The sequence below is a fragment of the Tachypleus tridentatus genome, chromosome 12 (assembly GCF_004210375.1).
Source record: "Tachypleus tridentatus isolate NWPU-2018 chromosome 12, ASM421037v1, whole genome shotgun sequence".
NCBI lineage: Eukaryota > Metazoa > Arthropoda > Merostomata > Xiphosura > Limulidae > Tachypleus > Tachypleus tridentatus.
In genome coordinates this window covers 36,189,195-36,210,726 of record NC_134836.1, presented here as the reverse complement: position 1 = coordinate 36,210,726, position 21,532 = coordinate 36,189,195, and the positions used below count along the sequence as shown (strand labels likewise).

General features: G+C 35.5%; 1 protein-coding gene across 3 annotated transcripts in view; it reads right to left on the bottom strand.

Moving 5' to 3' along the window:
• Positions 1–20,819, bottom strand: part of LOC143235838 (arf-GAP with coiled-coil, ANK repeat and PH domain-containing protein 2-like) — a 74,611-nt gene extending 53,792 nt beyond the window's left edge. For all 3 annotated transcript variants that reach the window (XR_013019386.1, XR_013019387.1, XM_076474070.1), the window contains exons 1-2: positions 20,670–20,819; positions 14,208–14,363 (exon numbers count right to left, since the gene is read on the bottom strand). Coding sequence is in view for 1 of the 3 variants with exons in the window: in XM_076474070.1 (XP_076330185.1) it covers positions 14,208–14,260 (53 nt within the window). In the remaining 2 variants the exon portion in view is untranslated. The remainder of the gene's footprint in view (positions 1–14,207; positions 14,364–20,669) is intronic.
• Positions 20,820–21,532: the final 713 nt, after the last annotated feature.

Genomic DNA, 21,532 nt, shown 5'->3' with positions numbered 1-21,532 from the left:
GAACATTCATGAGGAATAACTAATTAAAACACCACAAAGGAATCTTAACATATACCACTGAGGATTTTGACCAGGCAAAGGAAGTGATCAGGACATGAACATTCATAAAGTTGAAAGTTGGAGGGAAGGGAAGGGAAATATGGCTAACAATTATTGCAAAAACATCAGAACAACATCAATCACAATATGAACAAGGATTTCAATGAAAAATGATGTAACGAGCAAAATGACAATGTTAAAATGAAGCACAAATAAGAGTGTTAAGGACAAAATGATATTCCAATTTGGAAAAGAAGCAGGACAGGGAAAATGAGCAATGAAGAATGAATGACGCAACATAGATAGGACCAGAGATTGGAGCACAGAAACAAATTCAGTAAACCAAAAGCTCAATGACAAATCACCCTATAACCCAAAACAGAGGTGATTGATAGGTTCTTGTCATAAAGCCAAGTAGTAAAGGACAACAAATGATAAATGGTAGGTTGAGAAGAATGGTAACCCCACAGTGTAGACAAAGAGAAGTAGCCCACTTATGCTGATAAACTGCCAATGATGGTGGTTTAACTGTATGGGAAATCAAAGAGGCAACAAGTCTGGAAAATCTGGGCCATATTGCAAGGGAAGAGACAAAAGTCATGGAGTATGGGTAGGTAAACAAAACACACTGGAGTAATACTGGTGAAGGAGCATGGAAAAGAAAGTGAGAGGAATGGATGGTAACACTTACAGCCACTGTAAAATTGGAAACCACATCTCAGACAGCCAATATGATGCCACAAACAGAACTCAACAAGGAGTGGTCAGAACTATTGAAAGAACATAAGGAAAAACTGAATAGGAGGATAAGTATGTATGTAACAATCAGTCCAATTCTGGCTGAGAGCATCCACTTAATCTGCCTGAAGGAGCAGGCAGCCAAATGTGGAAAAGTTTTATTGAGAAGAAATGCAAATGCATCCAAATAAATGAGTATACAACTCCTGAAAAACAATAAAATCCAAATATTTCTCCAACATTGGAATAAATGATCTGCAACCAGATTCATGGCACCCTGAAAATGACACACCAGCAAAATTTGAAAACCATCCCACCATCCCAAAACCTCCTGACAATGGAGATATGATCCCAAACTGGAAAGAGAAGCATCAGTAAAAAAGTTGATTGATTGATTGATTTAGTGTTTTATGGCACAAAGCAGCTAGGCTATCTGCGCCAAACCTCCGGTTAAAAGGTAAAAATAAAGTAAATGTAGTAAAATACATAAAAAAAAATGAAGATAAACAAAACATCATTGAAAAACAGAAAAGGATAAAACCAATGTTGACACCTAGTCTACAATGTTAAGAGAGAAAGCAGAGTAAAAGAAGTTGTAAAGTACTTACTCTAGCAAAATGGTAATGATCATAATCTGCCAGGAAGACTAACAGGTAAGTTCAAGAACCACCATCAATCACCTGAAGTTGGCCTTTCCAGTCCTGGTTCTGGGTTATGTGTCATAGCAGCCATTATCAAAATGTAAAATAATAGAAGTTTTAAAGGACACATAGCAAAATTGTAATGATGAGTAGCCAAATGTCCAGTAAAAAGATAAAAGTAGAAGTAAATGGAGGAAAATTTGTAAAAGTAAATGAAGGTAAAAACAAAACAGCAATTAAAACAAAAAATGGCATAAAATTAAAAGTTGACATCCAGTCTACAAAGTTGTAAAGGACGTCCTGTAGCAGAATGGTAATGATCATAACCCGCCAGGAAGACTAACAGGTAAGTATAAGAACCACCGTCAATAACCTGAAGTTGGCCTTTCCAGTCCTGGTTCCGGGTTATGTGTCATTATGGCCAGTATTAAAAGGTAAAGTAGTAAAAGTGTTAAATGACATGCAGCAAAAGTGTAATAACAACTCGCCAGGACGACTAAGGAGTAGTTCAAACAGCAGCGTCAGTCACCTGAAGTTGGCTTTTCCAGTCCTGGTGTCGAGTTATTTAATGTTCTGGCCATTTTCCAATGTCAAATTGAACCAGAGAGAATGAAACTGTAAAAAAGGAACCACAATTAAAAAGGTGTAATGAATAAATATGCAACACTTAAATGAGATCAAAAAGATTAATGGCCATTAAAAAACTAAAAACTTTATCAAGGTGGACAGTGTCACCATCACCAATAACACTGTCCAATGTTACAGATAAACCTTGGGAAAAACATGTTTAAAATATTGCTTTTGTTGAAAATTGTAACGATGGCAAGAAAGTAAAGTGTGGCTGATAGTGATTTGAGTGTTACACAAACTACACATTGGTGCATCAGTTCCAGATAAAAGAAAATGATGAGTTAAAAAACTGTGACCAATGCGTAGTCTAGTTAGAACAACTTCCTCCTTCCGAACTCTACGGAAGCTAGATGGCCAAAGCCCAATATAGGGTTTTATTTGAAAAAGCTTGTTGTCGCATTGCTCACTCCAAGTGGACTGCCAGCTGGCACGGAGCCAAGCCTTGAATACAAGACCATAGTCCATGTACGGAATAGGCACAGTGGTGATAGAGTCGGAGCAGATAGATTTAGCTGCCGTGTCTGCAAGCTCGTTCCCGCGAATACCAACATAGCCTGGTATCCAGAAAAACTGGATAGAAGTAGCTGTTAATGAGAAATGGGCCAGACGGTTTTGAATATCAGCGAGAACAGGGTGTGAGCCAACGTGTAATGATTCCAGGGCCAGTATAGAACTAAGCGAGTCAGTATAAATAGTGCAGTTGGAGTACTGCTCAGCTGCAATATGATCCAGGGCAAGAAATATGGCATACAGTTCAGCAGTGAACACAGAAGCTGTAGAGGAGATTCTCTGCGCAACTACTGAACTGCAGCAAACCATAGCAAAGCCCACTAAATTACTTGATTTGGAACCATCTGTATAAATGGAAATGGAATGATTGTTTGGAAGATGTTCATTAAATAAAAGATGGTACTTCCAATCTGGAGTATCTGCCTTTTTCAGATGACTAAAAGAAAGGTCACATTTAGGGGCTGTAAGAAGACATGGTGGGATGGGCTGACCTGTGGAATCTGCAATGTTATCCAAGAACAGACCCAATTCATCCAATTTCGCCTGGATTCGAAGGCCAAACGGAGCAATGGCAGATCGTCTGTTCTGAAAAAGTATGGCCCACTGAGGAAGGAAACACATCCCCAGGTGGGATGCTTTGTTAAGGAACAAAGTTTCAAAGAATATTGTAAAGATAGTTCCAAACGGTGAAGGTGCAGAGAAGGTTCATGAGATTCAATGTATAAGCTTTGAACTGGAGAGGTATGGAAAGCCCCAGTGCAGAGTTGAAGTCCTTGGTGATGAATGGGGTCCAGCATCTTTAAGGCCAAGGGTTTGGCAAAGCCATAGACCATTGATCCATAGTCGAGTTTTGATTGAATAAGAGCACGATATACCTTTAACACTTAACATCGATCAGCTCCCCAACTGGTAGAAGAGAGGACACGGAGGATGTTCAGTGCTCTCGTGCATTTGACCTGAAGCTGCTTTAAGTGTGGTATAAAGGTCAGCTTATGGTCAAAGATAAGCCCCAAGAACTTGGTCTCAGGGACCACTGGCAGCGAAACTTCACCGATATGAAGTTCAGGATCAGGGTGAACACTCTGTTGGCGGTAAATGTGCATGCATACTGTTTTAGAGAGAGAGAAATTAAAGCCATTCGCCATAGTCCACTTCAGTACACAAATGAGGGCAGTTTGTAGTTGCCGCTCAATATATCTCATGTTCGACGACTGACAAGAGATGTGAAAGTCGTCGACATACAGCCCATTCGTAATAGTGAGAGGGAGTTGTTCAGTGATGGCATTTATCTTTATACTGAAAAGTGTGACACTCAAAATACAGCCCTGAGAGACTCCAAGTTCCTGTACAAAAGAACGGGGAAAGTGTCGAACCCACACGAACTTGGAATCTCCTGTCCATTAAAAAATGTTTAATAAACATGGGTAAATGGCCACGTAACCCTTATGTATGGAGGTCTCGCAAAACGCCATACCTCCATGTTGTGTCATAAGCCTTCTCAATGTCAAAGAATATTGATACAAGATGTTGGCGTTTGAGAAAGGCCTCTCTGATTGATGTTTCAAGTCGAATTAGGTGGTCTGTGGTGGAGTGCTGTCGTTGGAACCCACACTGGGTGGGCGAGAGGAGGTTGTTTGATTCGAGGAACCAAACCAGACGAGCATTAACCATCCTTTCTAAGGTCTTACAGAGACAGCTCGTCAAAGCAATTGGACGGTAGTTTGAAGGAATCTTGGGATCTTTCCCTGGCTTAGAGAAAGGTAAAATAATAGCCTGGTGCCAGGCATTAGGAAAAACATTCTCCTGCCAGATCCGGTTAAAGACAATTAGAAGGACATCAGGAGAAGCAGGAGATAGATGGTGCAGCATGTCATAGTGCACATCATCAGGTCCAACAGATGTACTTCCAGACCGATGAAGGGCCATTTTCAGTTCCACCAGTGTAAAGGGACAATTATAGTCAAAGAGACAGTCAGTTGATGGAAAGAGGTGGAGGAACAAGCAGAAGTGCTAGATACCTGGCAAAACACCTAGCATGTGCATGGGCCCGTAGGAATGCAATGAGGTTTGAAAGTGTGGGATATCTACAAAAAGTTTCCAAGGAGCGTTTTTGAGCCTTCCGTGCTAAGTGGCAAGCAGGATTCCACCACGGACGAGGATATCATGGAAAACGTGTCGAGGTTTTAGGAATACACTGAGCAGCTGCTTGTATAATACAGCCAGTTACCGCTGCCACACAGTAGTCTATTGATGGCTGATTCATGATGGCAGGATCAAGTTCTGCGAGAGCAGTGAAAGTGGACCAGTCTGCCTGATCCAGCTTCCACCAGGGCACGTGGGTAGGGTGGCATCGACCACGGCCATTCTCTCTCAAAAGTATAGGAAAATTATCACTGCCTAGTGGATTACTGTCAACCCTCCATGAAAAATGGGAGAATAATGAAGGGGAGCAAACTGAGAGATGAATAGCGGTAAAGGACTAACTAGGTTCATGAAAATAAGTGGAAGAGCCAGTATTGAAAAGAGAAAGATTGTGGTCAGAGAGCATATGCTCTACAGAGCAACCCCTCCTATCAATAACAGCACTTCCCCAGAGGGGATGATGTCCATTAAAGTCCCCCAGGATTAGAAAGGGAGACGGCAACTGTTCAACGAGAGCATCAATGTCTGATTAACCATATGTCTCTCCAGGGGACAGGTAGAGAGAACAAACAGTGATGGTATGACCCAAGGAAACACGGATGGCTACGGCCTCCAAGGGTGTGTTGAGTGACAAAGACAGGGTGGGCACATGCTGATCAACCAATAGTGCCACCCCTCCATGTACTCGTCCATCACACAGCCTGTCATTTCTGTACAGAGAAAACTGCCGAATGGCGACTGTATCAGCAGGTTTGAGAAATGTTTCTTGTAAGGAAAGACAAACAGGATGGTAGGAAGCAATCAGTGTTTTGATATCATCCAGATTAGAACGTAAACCTCGACAGTTCCATTGTATCAAGGTGGCCATTGTTATTGACGGGTGGATGAAGTGGCTGGAGAACCCTTCTGTTTATGACCACGTCTTTTTTCCTTACTGTCCTTAGTCGGAGGAGGTCTATCAACCTCCATGGATTTTGCCCTGGGTCGAGTGGGCAAGTCTTTGTTATTGGAAGGGGATTCCAGTGACTGAGGATGCAAACGAATAATTGTTTTGCCTCTTGGGGTGGGAGAAAAAAGATGTATCAGAAGAAATGCCTGTATTTGAAACTGAAGGATGTAGATCTTGAGGTTTGTTGGAACATATGGGAGGAACAAAGATGGGTGTGGAAGTCGATTCATCAACCTTTTTAACCATGGAGGTCAAAAGGCTTTTCATTTGTTTTGAAAACGATTCTCGTGGAGGCACAGAGAGATCTGTCTGCACTCCCACTGTAGTTGTGGAATAAAGTGCAGCAGCATATGTCCGAGATGGAGTGGCGGGCAGCAATTTCCGAGCCTCAGGATAACTAATGTTTTGAGTCGTTTTCAAATACTGCACCTCTTTTTCCTCCAACCATTTTGGGCAAGAATGAAAGTAGGAAGGGTGAGCACCATTGCAGTTGACGTAATGTGGGTCCATGTCACACACATAGGCATCGTGGTCCTTGCCACCACAATGAGCACATGTTAGGGAACCACGACATGATGTCTTTGAGTGGCCAAATCTCTGACATTGGAAACATCAGAGAGGGTTCGGAATGTATGGTCGTACCCTGCAAATTAGATAACCTGCCTTGATGGTGGCAGGTGCACGTGATGAAGTAAATGTCAAAACGAGGGTATTTGTTGGCAGTGTAACTCCATCTTTGCGAGTGGAGATGCTCCTCACTGCAGAAATTCCATGAGTGGAGAGACCAACGAGAATCTCCGACTTGGGGATGTTCTTCAAATCCCTCTCAACAATAACTCCTCGTGATGAATTCAAGGTTGCATGAGGGGTAACCTCAATTGGTATATCCCCTATTGCCTTTGAATTCAAGAGGAGTTCACTGTGTTGGGATGTGGATGTTTCAACCAATATGTCTCCAGATCAAAGCTTCTTTACTGACTTTGGAGAGCCAGCAAGTCCCCTAGTCCCTTCTGAATAAAAAATGGGACAATTGCCCTAAAGGTTTTTCCAAAAGAGAATGTAATATAAGAAAATGAGGTACGTGTGTTACAGATGTTGAAGATTGCTGTTCAGAGTCTTCAAGACATGGTCGCTTACCCATTGACTGTTTTTTCACTATTTTATTTAAATTTTTTGAAGGAGGATCCATAGGAAAAAAGAAAAATTTCGGTACCCACTGACCCCACCCACCATGGAGCCCTATGAGGGGACATACTACAATGTCACGCAAGGTCAATGCAGCAACACCAGGGTTTCGTGTGCACTATACCCAAACACCAGCATCAGGCACAATGTCCGCAACACCCGTTGAGAACTTCCAACACTGGTACTTGGTTGACTCTAGCCCAAGTGGACCAGCCGATTGACCCATGGGGGGCCACTCGAAGGCTGCCCGTCTACAGGAATTCAAGGCCAAAGTGGTGTGTTAGGGTTGGACCCCTCAACCACCAGGATCCTCTCCTCCCCTTCACGGGTCGCCATGCACGGCAAACACGTGGGTGGATGTTTAGATCCCAGAGAAGGTATCCAGACCGAACAGAACCTTCCCTGGGAGGTCCCCTCACCAAGTACAGGAATCCACACCGAGGGGGTAAAAAAGTTATAATCCAGTTGATGCAAATGTAGAGGAATCTCCATTGTAGCATTTGCTTAATCCAGCCAGCAGGCAAAGTCTGTCAGTAATGGAGATGGAAGGGTAAGAGAACCATCCAAGATTCCTGAACAAAGCTCCTTGAAGATGGTGCTTGAGTGCACACTCAAGAGGAATGAGGGCTTTAAGAGAAGTCCACATCCCCAAAAGAGATAGAACCTCTTGTACAGTAAGAGAGGGTGAGGAGGAGACCTTGCAAACAAAACATTCCATATCCCTCACCAAAGTGAAGAAGGCAGTGCTCAAATGAGAAGTGAATTGAAAAACACACCAAGTTGAAACAGAAACCTGTTTGGTATGTGGAATGACTTCTCCATCTTGATGAGCCAAATGACCCTGACAACTTTAAAATGAAAAATATGAGTATAGAGGGCAGAATTGGTCCATGAGGATGCTAGCAGGAGTTAGATGACCATGTGTTGGTGAAAATGGAGGACCCAGGAATGAAACAATTGAGTGAATGACCAGACAACTTGGCTTGCAGAACACATAGGGAGTTGAAGTCAAGCCAAGTAGAGACTTCTCCATCTTGATGAGCCAACTGACCCTGACAACTTTAAAATGAAAAATATGAGTATAGAGGGCAGAATTGGTCCATGAGGATGCTAGCAGGAGTTAGATGACCATGTGTTGGTGAAAATGGAGGACCCAGGAATGAAACAATTGAGTGAATGACCAAACAACTTGGCTTGCAGAACACATACGGAGTTGAAGTCAAGCCAAGTAGAAGTGCCTCAAACTGAAAAACACACCTGTGATAAATAAAACAAAGAAATGATTAATATGTGAGGTAGATGAGAACATGGCAATATTCATCCAACATATTAACCTTTGTCATCAATAGGTCTGGAATGAAAACCTTATAAAAAGTTAAGTGCAACTCCATGGTGAACATGCTAATGAGAAGAAAGATTCAAACACAATAAACTGATCACTGGACACTAATATCCTGTCTTATTGGAAGAAAACTCTAAATAAGAAAGATCTCATCTGGTGGTACCCTTGAGAATTAAATTCTGAACTGCCTCGGACAAACTCTGCCAGGAAATAAGATCCTACAAAGAGGGAACAAAATCAGATGAGGAAAGAATGTGGGAAAACAACAGGAAATAGGAGTATCAGAGCTACAGAACAACCTTCAAAACCCATAACTTGACTAAAATTATCTTCAGACATGAGCAAAGTGGAAGAGTTTGGCTCCACTGGACATGACAAGAGTACCAAATCACTAAGGTTGAATGCCCTAAAGACAGTAACAGCCAGTTAAATTATTGCACAATGCAGATGAAAAGTCAGGACTGGCAAAATGGCAGAAGGTGGGGGTAAGTCACTGAGACAGGAACATGTGGATATGACAAATGAGAAGCCATTATTAGGGTCTGAAACCCACAAAGTAATAAGAGATTCCAAACATTAGGAAACCAATTATGGGTAGTTGGCAGAATTAAATCCAAGAGCATGATCACTCAATTTATGAAGGGGACAAGGCTTACTGATCCCAAATTGCAACTGTTCTCCAAAACAACAAGCATGAGCTCCCAATATCCAGTGAATAAGAAAAAAAACAGATATTGACCCAAAGATTACTCCCATGGACAGTACAAGTAGAATGATAAAAAAAACAACAGACAAACCTAATTAATCAAGTGTAAAAAGGAAGGAGATGGCCAGGGCAAGCTTCCCTGACATGACCTACAGTTGAGAAGCATATTCAGGAGAGGAAACGAAAAACTGTCCAAATTTACATTTTCCCTTACAGACACACCAGGTACTGGTATGATAGAATACCCCTTAGATAGTGGTGAATATTGCAAGAAATTAGACAATTCTCCATAGATCATAATTGTCATGTCATTGGCCAATAACTGTGGGACCAGCTCTAAAGACATGGTTGGTATATCTGCAGGTGCCAAAACAGCAATGGCAGTTGTAACTACTTGAAACTTCGAGTGCATACTTATAAAGTATATACTCAAATTCATCAAAAAATATTGAGATGAAAATAAAAAATGCACTGAATAAAAATATAATGAAAATAAAAACAAAGACATCTTAGACTGCCAATAAAAAGTAATTAACAATTGCATTGTTAGAGGGCACTAACTGGGATGAGGGTAGTGTCACACTCCAACTGGAGATGATTGCTGCACGATAACTTAGATATAAATTGCAGTAAAAGTGGGAGTTAGAAAGCTAGTGGTGAGTGAAAATTTGCACTGATAGAGGGTTATACTAAATAAGAAAGATTTCTGTGAATGGAGGTAAGATATTGTATCAGGAATTCACCTTTTAAATTCATGGAGAGTGCCACCTCCTACAACTGATAACAATTTATCCATAAGCTGACCACACTGTTCAAAACATGAAACAGGCTTAACTGCAATCTAGCTTTCTTTCTCAACCTTAAATTTATATTCTCTATTCCTCTTATTTTTAGAATATAGACAAAGAAATCAGAGATTTTTAATATATATACTGAGTTCTCAGATAATTTTGTAAACATCAATTTTATTACCTCTTGTTCATCCTTTCTCAAGAAAGATCTTAACCTCTAACTATAAGATAATCCTTCCATCCCTGGAAGCATTTCAGAAGTCTTTTAAATACTTTTCAAAGATAAAGTGACCAAACTTTTACATAACATTCCAAGTGAGTCCTAACTATAAAGGGATAATTATCTGTTGACTTTTAATAATTATGTCTAGAAATACATAAAAATAAATCGACTAGCTCAATACTAATAAAAATAAAAATGTCTCAATAGCATAAGTAACTTATAACACTATGCTAAGATCTTCCATCAATAACACTACTGAGAGGGTTCCTATTCATGCCAAGCATGTGATTCAATGTTAACATTTTCTTAAATTGAAAATGTATATCCAATAACACTTACATCTCCTCATACTAGAGCTATTACTTGATTTAAGAGTTTCTTTACCACTTGCCCATTGTTGGTCTGATTTTTTCTCAACTGCTAGTCTGTTATTCCCTATTTAATTGCCCTTGGCAATATTTATCTCATAACACTCTCCACCTATGTCAGTGTGCCCTCTATCCAGGAAATTATGTGCCAATATTCAGATAATATTGTTAATTCTATGAGACTGACCCAATACTCAGTCTTTAGCATCGATTCCTGGTGGTGAGAAAGAGTGGAATAGTGTAAAAAGAGGCAAGTATTACTGGAAAAACATTTTCAATTTAACAAAATGTTAAGTTCCAAAACAAACTTGCACATTACAGCTAGAATCCCACATTAATAAGGTGGAAGGGCTAGTGAGAGCATTGTTCATACAGAATATGTCTAAAACCTAACCAGACATCTAAGCTTTAAATCTGATCCAATATTAGAAGTAGGTTCCAGCACAGACTGGCTTCATTCCTACAGACATCTAGGAAAAAAATCCAGGGTCACTCAAACACTCTAGAACAGTGGTTCTTAACCTTTTTCATCATCTTACCCCCTGAGACTCTCCAGGGTATTACCGTGACCCCTATAATAATTTTTGTAATGGCGAACTTTGCATAAAGGTAGAATAAAATAAAACTATATAAAGATCCTAATTTATTGAAAATGTTATAAATAAATGACCTTGAGAAATGCTACAAGTGCTACACAAATGTAAAATCAATGGAATTACTGAACATCATACGAAACCTACTTATTCACTCAGTGTGAGGGTTGATATAATGTATATATATATATATAATGAAAAAGTATACTAAATATGATGGAAACTTTGATATTTAAATTTTAAGTTTGATGTAATAATATTACATAGTTAAAAAAAAACAGGCAATTCAAAACGTTGTAATATATGAAAATTTTTACTCAAAATTAGAGAGGTGGCTGTGCAACAAGCATCTCGACAAGGTTCAACTGCTGCACTTCAGCGTGTTTCTCATTGGTGGGCAATTACAGGCATATGCCACAAAAACTACAAACTGCTCCGTGATTTCCCCAATAATTCTCAAACCTTCCTTGACCCTCCAAGAAACTTCAAATGACCCCCAGGTGAAGAACCACTGCTCTAGAAGAATAACATCTGTCCACCACTTCAGTGAATGAAAACTGATAGTAGTAACTCCACTAGTAGTATATTGAGGGGGGAGATTTGGTTTGACAGAAGCACACCTGACTAGCTTGCATGATTTCTTGTCCCAAAGAAATCCAGAAAAACTGTGATAGAGGAAATTGTCTACCTTTTTGCATGTTATTATTCTATGTTCTTTGGTGTATTATTTAATCAAATAAAAATAGGATAGAAAATATAATAGACAACATATAAGGTTTTACTGTAAACAAACACTTGAAATGTATTCAGGAAGTTTTAGAGATTATACAGGTGAAATTTGAAAATTTTGTGATGAAGAAAAGTACTTTTAGTCTCAACATGAAAATCACTTTGCACATGGACTATTCAAAACAAATACTCCCTCTATTATGGACAAATGTTTTTGTTTTTTTAAAATACTACACTAAGAAATATTACTGTTGTATGTGAAGGACTTGTAATGATTACCAAAAGACTGCCAACTACATATTACACCAATTTCATACCCTTTTTGCCATTAAGATAATATATAACATCAAAAACAGATTAGTCAGTCAAGATTTCCATTTAGTGAGTCCTCTTTGTTTTCTCAATGATATTTCACTTGAATATTTCACTCTACAGAAGTAAGACTCACTGGTATAAAATGTTTATGGCAACTCTTATTATCTCCATCAAAAATAATACCTATTAAAAATGAAACAGGCTCAGTGAGAAGATGCAAGATATCACATCAGAAATACATCTGTTTATGGCAGTACTGAAGAAAAGAATAAGATTAATTTTCAATACAAGTGCTTATGGGGATCCACTATGCATTGAAAATGTGTTGCTTTCATGGAAGGCTTTTGTCACATGATGATTACATCATGCAACAGCATAATTCACATCAAAACACGTGTCTTAAGAAGGAAATAACTCAAGGTTAGTGGCATGTAAAACCTCAAAGGCAGACACATGAGGAATTGCTGCTGTGTACAGAGAAGTAATGATATAATTTTGGAACTTAACTTGTTGCTTTGAATTTTAGGGTATAAATGACTAAAAACATGTATTAAGCATAAATAAAAGTAATTTTTTAGATCTGCCCCACAACAGTTTCAACTCATTATTCCAATTCATCAATGTCAAATCTTGTCTCATAGCCTCAAAACTGGTTGTCTGAAAATTAAGAATTTCTTTTTTGTTCAAGTAGCAAGAAATGAAACCTAATTATAAAAATATTTCTCATTCTCTGACATTCTTCCTGTTTTAATGCTTACAAACATATCTTTATTAGTTTTTAAAAATAAATCCTTTGCTGTTTGGTAAAAATACCTGAATCACTTCAAGAAATCTCTCTTCCCTCACTATCCAACTCCAAACAATCCCAATCAATTTTTTCTAAATTTAAAATATTCCACAGCTATTAATAACAACCTTGATTTCATTTTAATGAGATTTCTCATTAGCAATTAAAAAGTTTCTACACCACTAGAAACTTCCCCATACCATAGATTGTAACCCATATAGAATCAACTTATAAGCTACCACAGAAAAGTATAAAGTTTCAATTAAAAACATTGCCAGATGCTAATATTGATGTGATATGCCATGGAAAGCATGATACCATTTGTTTTAAAGAATCCCATACAACTTGTAGATGAAGATGCAAGATTAAGGTGGTAGATATTTTACAAGGATTCACCCTAAATAGGTTAGTAAAGGCCAATGCACATGAAAGAGTGTATTAAGTCAACAACAACAAGAGAACTGATTCAGACCATGGACAACATAAGTTGCAAGTTTAATGAAATACAAAAAAGATATAAAAATAATTACAGTAGAAGATGTGATTATATTTTGAAAAGAATGAAAAGGGGAGAAAAAAAAAGTCATGTCCAAAAGTCTTACTACAAAAAAGAAAACTTAAGATCCTTATCAAAATCCCCACATCTCAGGCAGGGAAGGATCAAGTTCAGAATGAAAGGTAAACAAATCAGAATTAGTTTTACCTAGACCTGAATATCAGGGAAATAGATTTCCTGAAAGAAAAACAACATGAAAACAAAAAGGAATTTCCTTACCTAAAGGTGAAGGTGGTCAGAATTCTCAAATGCAACAGAAGTTCAAATTAAAAATTAATTTCTTCAAAAGATGTAGTATTTTCAACTAAAAAAAATTCCAATCTCCACAAAAGCTGAAAAGTTATATTCAGAAAAAGAATGTGTAATGTAAAAAAGAGCAACAAAAAGCACTAACACAAATAAGAAAAACATCTTTATTGATCAAACAGTGAAAAAGAATGAGCACTTAAACAAAAAAATACTAGAAGAGAACCTAGTGTTCACATAACAAAAGGTGTGGATTCTGGATAAGTGAAGGAAGTCTCTCATGATTCTGAAGCAGTTTGTAAATGACTGACACAGTATAGAAAGAAAGGTAAAGTGGACATTAAATGACCATTGTGTGGACTTACTAGAAAAATTCTAAATATAAATATTCAGGGGAAAGATTTTTCAGCATGAAGATAAACATGCATGAAATGCTTTACATAATGCTAAAAGCAATTATGTAAATTTTTAATTTATAAGAATGAATTTGGAACATTGCATAAAAGCCAGAATTGGTAGTGAAAATTATAAAGCAGCAACTAAGCAAATTGTAAAAACATGATTAAAAAGCATTAAAATTTTTTATTTGTAACATTTTAGTGCAATTGCTGAATTCTCTATCCTGCATGAATAGCTGATAACTAGTTATTTACATTTTTTACTACATTTAACAATCCATGATGATTCTTTCTTGAAATAAGCTGTAATTAATATTACCTGAATTTTGGTGAGTCGCGTAAGCATTCTTCAAGCTCTACAATAGGTTTCATTTTGAAGTTTGGTTTATGTACCTTTTTAACAGAAATTACTGTGGAGAAACTGGGCTGACCAGCTAAGTGAACTTCAGTGTCACTATGTCAGTCATTCCTGAAACTTTTATAAAGAAAAAAAGTGATTAGAGTTATAACTTCATTTTTTTGGTTACATTTGTATACAGATTAAAATGTAGTTATAAAAACAACTGCAAATAAAATAATTTAAAGAAATTTCTTAAGTCTAACATTATATTAATATTCATGGAGTATAATTATATACATGGATAAAAAATTACCACTTATTCTATATAAAGGACTTTCCAGTTATTTTGTGCAATAACAAGCATCATGCTAAATGACCTTAAATGCATAAAAAAGTATATATATATTATATATGGTTCAAAAAAGTTGCAAATAGTCACAACAGCATTTTTGAAAATAAAACAAAATTATTATACACAAGAGTTGTAAGAGTGTTAAACACTTCAAAAACTGTCAATTACATTCATATTAGTTATTCTGGTACCTTATATGATAAAAAGTGTGAAGAAACAATTCTGCTTTAATTAGTGTTCACACAAACAGATATACATAAAATTAACACATGAATAACTGTAACAAACTTATAGAACTTTCAGTATCAAGATATATCATGTAATGTCAGATACTATTTACAATTTGACAGGGAAAACTTTTCACAATGTACATAGTGGGTAGAAAGAATTTTAATAAAGTATAAATTTTATAATTACCAAACTTTGTATTTTACCCTTCTTTAATTTTGTTAATTCTCAAAAAAAAATCTAGTACAAGCTGTAAAAATGACTATGGTTTCAAACTAGATGTTGAGAAACAATCACACTGTGAAAGAACATCACAGAAATATGAACTCTCCTATATTGAAGATAACCCATTTTAGATCATATTAAGAGGTTTCTCAGTCAGGTTGAAATTTTGGACAGCAGTGGCATGATACTGTATATACTAAGTGATACAAAACATTTTATGTATTATAAATAATTTATTTAAAATATTTTACTGCACATACATTATGTAAGTATATGATTGGTATGGTTCATCCATTTTGCACTATTTCTGTTTCTGTTTTTTGCTGTTAGAGAAGCATCTTTTGTGATCCTCCACAACTTGAAGGAGAAATTATTTGTTCTTTCTTTGTTATGATGGCCTTGTACTCCACAATGAGGACCACACATTTTAACATTGCCATTTACCACAAACAAGTGTTTAACTGTGTGCAATACCTCTCTGAGCTCCTGGAATCATAATCCAGAAATCTAGATAGAATTTCAAGATACCTGAATAAGTATGTTGTGATCTTTGTCATTGCTTGTTTTATTTTTGTGGATACAGTTGAACTAAAGAAGACCAAACCAATGAGTTTCACATTCAGATACCACATATTTTCAACAAATTGTTCACAGACATATTTTAAAAGAGCAGAATTCATCTTCTTGAACTTAACAAGTTGATGTAGGAAGATAAAATCATTGACAAGAACAGAAATGACAACATGAACAGTGAGCCATGTCTCAAGATAAACTTACACTGTCCCATAAACATCCAGACATTTAAGGCATATAATGCTTTGGTTATCCATCATACATTGTGCAGAACTTCAAGTACTATAAATTCTATTCTGAGGAGAGATGCCACCATACAATGTGCATGTAACAATGTTTCAATATTTAATTATGTAGTTAAAAAACAATGTTCATTCACCATTCCTTTGTGTTATAACCAAAAATACTGTTAAACGTGAGGACAAGAAACATTGGTTCATGTAAAATAGTAGTTATAGTTTATGATAAAACATTAGTTTTCTTATTTTTAATACAAAATTCTTAAAAAGAATAACATCAATTTCACACAACATGAGACCATTTATTTTCCTTGAAGGCTCCAACAAAAAAAAAAAAAAGGTAATAATTAAACCCAACCCTATATAAAAATTGTTTGTTCTCAAATGCTTTTAAGATAACATTTAGAACTTGATTATGGAAACATTCCATAAATTAATCACATTTCTGGAAAGATAAAACTGTTTTAATTGAAGTCTAGCCAAAGTTGAAATATATCCTCTCACCCTATTGCTTTTTATGATTCATCACAAATAAATCAAAGGACTTTTTCTTATCAATACATATATATACAATCTAAAGACAACACGGAACCTGTCGATCAATCTTGGCCATCCCATCCATTATACTAAACTCTAACAAGCACACTCAAAACCAACCATTATCATTCAACTAAACATAAATATTTCCCTTAAATTAACTGAACCTATTAATCTGAAGGTAACCTATTTCAAAGGCCAACCACCCTCTTAAAAAACTAAAGCTATCTTAGCTACAGATGACTCCTACCTTGCCAAAATTTATATCCCCTAGTTTTCCCAATTTTATAACAAAAAAGGGTGGCACACCAACACTATCAGTGCCCTTTACAATATTAAACACCTTAGTTAGATTTCTTGTAACTTTTTTTTTTAACCAAGAGAAAAACAAATATGAAGATTTTACCTGTCCTTGTATCACAATCTTTCCCTCCCAGGAACTACCCTAATAGCTTTTCTATGAACCCTTTAACAATTCAGTGTCCTTTCTAAGGTAAAGGACCAAACAATAAACATAGTACTTTAAATGTGGTCTACCCTGCGACATATACAGGGTGTTCGGAAAGTCACTGTGTAGTTTTGAAAGCAGTGATAACAGCATTCATTCAGTCTATTTCAAGCCAACCACTGATAGAGGTGTTGAGAAACAAAATAAGAAGGATCCAAGCCTGTATTGATGCCAACGAGGGTCACTTTCAATATTGTTTATAATTGTCATTCATATTTACCTCCTATATTCTATATTGAAACATGTCTGTTAATAAATATACAAGTGCACAGTGACTTTCTGAACACCCTGTTTTACGCAATTATATATAACCTCTTTAAACTTAAATTCAGTATTTCTGTATATACAATTTAAAATCCTGTTTGTCCTACCACTAACATTACTTGGGTAGCTTAAGAAGCTGATCAACCAGAGCATCAAAATCTTTTTTTCTTCTCTAATACTATTAAGATTATTTACAACAAAAATATACTTGTAATTTAAATCGTGATACTGAACATGCATTACCTAGTAGTTATTACAATTAAGTCATCTGCCATTTACATGCCAAACTCACCAAATAATACTAGTCCTTTTGCAAAGTAGTAGCATTATCTTCACATCTAGCAATACCCAAAACTTTATCATCAGGAAATTTAAATAACATATTAACCACTCTTTAATACATGCCACAGATGTAAATTAGAAAGAGCAATGGCCCTACAGTTCCTCACTTGTGAAATGAATCCAACCTGATTGAATTCCATTTATAACCCTGTTTTCTTCAATCTAGCAAGTTTTCTATTCAATGAACCAGCCTATTCCCACACCTACAAAAGTAACTCTTTTGAAAAGCCTATTATGTGCCACCCTATCAAATGCTTTCCCAATCTACAGGGTGGCCCGTAAGTCCCTACCCATCCATATATCTTATGTATCCAGTGTATCTGTGTGTTGTCCCTCATTCTCACTGCATAATATTATGCACAATATGCTCTTCAAGTGTAAATGGGCTTACATCGACCATATTTCTCTGAAAAAAGAAAAAATTTATAATGCATGCGTAATTGAATATAACATAACAACATATGAATGAGTAGGGACTTATGAGCCACCCTGTAGATAAACCAAATCCACACCCATACTCTTATACAAAGTTATTTATGCAGTAACCTCTTCAAAAAATGTCAAAAGCCTAACAAGGCAAGGCTTTTTCCATGTAAAATCATGCTGATTGTCCAACAAAAGTTTGAACTTTGTTCAATGACTCTTAAAATCATCCCTTTTTCAGACTTTCAAAACCACCATAAGCCCACAATTTCCAGAATAATTTTATCACCCCCCTAAAAAGAGGGATAACATTAGCCAACTTCCACAAGTATTTAGTGTGTTTAATTTTTATATTACTTTCCTCAAACATAAGTTGCTAGAAGAATGTTAAAATCCTAGGTGTTTACTCTGGCAAAGTACTTATTTACCTAATAAATAAAATCAGTTATGATTATTCATTTACTTTGTGAGTTACAAAGAATATGAATAACTGCACAGTTAAAAACTGAGCACTTAAGGACACAAAATACAGAATTGTCTGAAATAAAATAAATAGAAATGTGTACACAAAACTGTTTCAACAGGTGACTGACAAGTGAATAACTCATTGTTTCTAAATGTTAAACAATGAAATTGTATTGCCTTATGATTCACCTTCATTTACACAGTTTGGGATTAAAAAGTAATTCTAAATAACTGTGCCAGAAGTCTAAAGGTGAGAATTCCCCTGGTTTTTCATATGTTTTCACCACTTTATAAAATTGTCTGAAACAAAATTTAGTTATTTTTATATATTTATTGTATCTAAGTTTTAACAATTTTAACTTGCATATTTCAGAATCAATATTCTCATTTTTTTAGATTAATTTAGAGTAATTCACAACAAAGAGGATCATATTTTCTTTGTGCACATAAAAATATTTTTGCAGTCAAAAATATTTACGACTTTTCTGTTTATCCCAAATAACTATTTTTGCTTAGAAACTATAAACTCATGAAGATATATCATGCATTTCTTAATTTTCAAATATTTTTCCTGAGTTTTTAAACATGCCTTTGTTGAAACCTTGTTACAGTGCTATATCAAGTAGTTTGATCATTTACTAATGAAACAGGTTTGAAAACAGCTATTAAAAAGCTGTTTTATATTTGATAAAAAGTTATTACCCTTACTGAAAACAGTAAAATTTTCATTATTTAATTATTATCTGATTTGCAGAAGATCAAATTGGAAAATTACTGTGTATTTTTAAAACAAACAATGACAACAATCATTAAATAAGAAACGTACAGGTTATTTCTAAAGAATATATTTTTTTAGAAAATTCACTTCAAAACAGGTCAGATATGAAACCACTTGCAATTTGAAATTTTCTTAAAAATATGAAACAATGCATATAAGATTAGGAATATTAATACAATGTTAAAATAATCCAGTGGTTAAAAATGTCATAAAGACAACATTCTTTTAGGTAAGCCTACAGTAAATTAAGCTACAAGACCTTTTTCCCCCCTTTTATTATCCATACTTTAGTACATCAGCAACACCAAGTGTGAGGTATGTATATGCCTGATTCAGTTTTATTACTCATCAAGATCTATATCAGTCTACCCTCACACTGAAATTCTTTTAGACAGAATTAAAAGTAAATTAATCTTTGAGATCTTGACCATGATCAAATACATCAATCAAAAGAGCTTGACTTCCCAAGCCCAAAACTGTAATTAGATCTCAAGTCAGTAAAGAGATGAAGCTATGAACTAAAAGTCTGTATTTGAAAAAATAGCTCAAGAGCTGCTCTACAAGCCTCTATACATCAACTAAATCTCATGTTTACAAACACTGCAACTCAATAAAACCACAGCATAAATATAAAAACATTTAACCAAATAATAAAATACCAACAAAATACCTTTATTAAGCAATAATCTACAGTAATGTTGTTACTTTTGTTTCATACTGCATATAACTCTTTCTATCTAAGTAAACTATGTTTATTTGATGATAAATTGATCTTGTGCAGTTTTAGCACCTTGTTGATTAAATAGTAATGTTTTTCTTAATTTGTAGATTGTAATTGGAGTGTCCAGTTTCTAACAGTTGAAATTTGGCAGTTTACTCAAAAACACTTGTCTCAATTGTCCAAGTGACATTTCAACTTGCCATTTTTATGATTTAACAGTAAAACAATTTAATCTTTAAATTAGTAGTCTTATATTATCACTGTCTGTCTTCAGTTGAACTTATCTTGAAAATTTAAGTAATTTAACTTTTTCTTTATGTAGATGAATGATTTTAGGTAATTATAAATTAGAGTATGACTTATTATAGTTAAAATACCATATATATAAGAAATAGTCCAAATATACTTAAAAGTTGATAATACAAACAGTATTAATAACTTTCAATTAATTACCGAATTACTTAGCTTGTGTTCTTAGACTGAAGATGGACTTTTATTGTTATAAACTTAATAAAACAAGTTTTATCTTGTAAGTTGTAGTCCCAGTATTTACTAATACTACACTAATATTACTACTACTGTAACTCAGTGATATAAATAATAAAACACTAATACTAGTGTTACTAAAAGTAACAGTAATAGTTAAAGCACAACAGAACCATATTCCAAAATTATGTCATTATCCGATGAAAAAATAAAACGTAAAAGTTCATAATGATACAAAATTACCAAATACAGTCTTTTTCAATGAAAAAACACAAGAAAAACTTGTTACTGTACACTTACCTAATTAGTATTAGTGTTACACCTCTAAACTTTAAGTCTTAAGCCTAACATTAGCAAAATTGCACTACAAAATTTACAAATTAATAATCGCAGACGCAAATTTTCCCCACACTCCTCCTTAATACAGTTTCGCCACCTATTCGCAACAATAGAAATTAAGCAAAAATACAGCAATATTTTTTATAATTGTTTTTTTTAATTTTCCGTAATTAATTTTCAATGTCTCCCAGTGGGTTTGTTTGTTTTGGAATTTCGCGCAAAGCTACATTCCCAGTGGGACTGTGGTAATTTTAAGGACTTACATCGCTAAAATCTAGAATCCTATTCCACTGTGTAGTTTTTCTTTACAACAAACAAATGATATTTAATACAGTAAAAACGTTTTTCATTGCGAGCCAATTATAATAAAGAATTATGAGACAACAAAGGGCTTTTGGCCCATCATAAATATCTTCATCCCCACCCTCCCTCAACAACAAAAAACTAATAATCAAAATTCATACTGAACCCTCAAATACATCCATCAGGTAACTAGTTAAGAACTATGCAAACAAATTAAATAATATGCTGGTTGATCACACCTATGCATTTATGGAGCCAGATGACTGGCTAGGTTGAACAAATACGAGTTACAATCATATACATACAAGCAACGCATGTCCGATTAAACAGTCCTTGCGAAACCTTTTCTGCAGCATTATGGATGTACCCAGTGTTGAACCAGAACGGATAGTAATAAAGAACGACATCATACAGCCTACAGAGCACATGCAGTCGTCTCCAGTAGTGATTGAAGGATGAAGAAGGGTTCTAAGGTTCTTGTTGATGTTATCGTCTTTCCATTCCATCAACTGATGAATCTA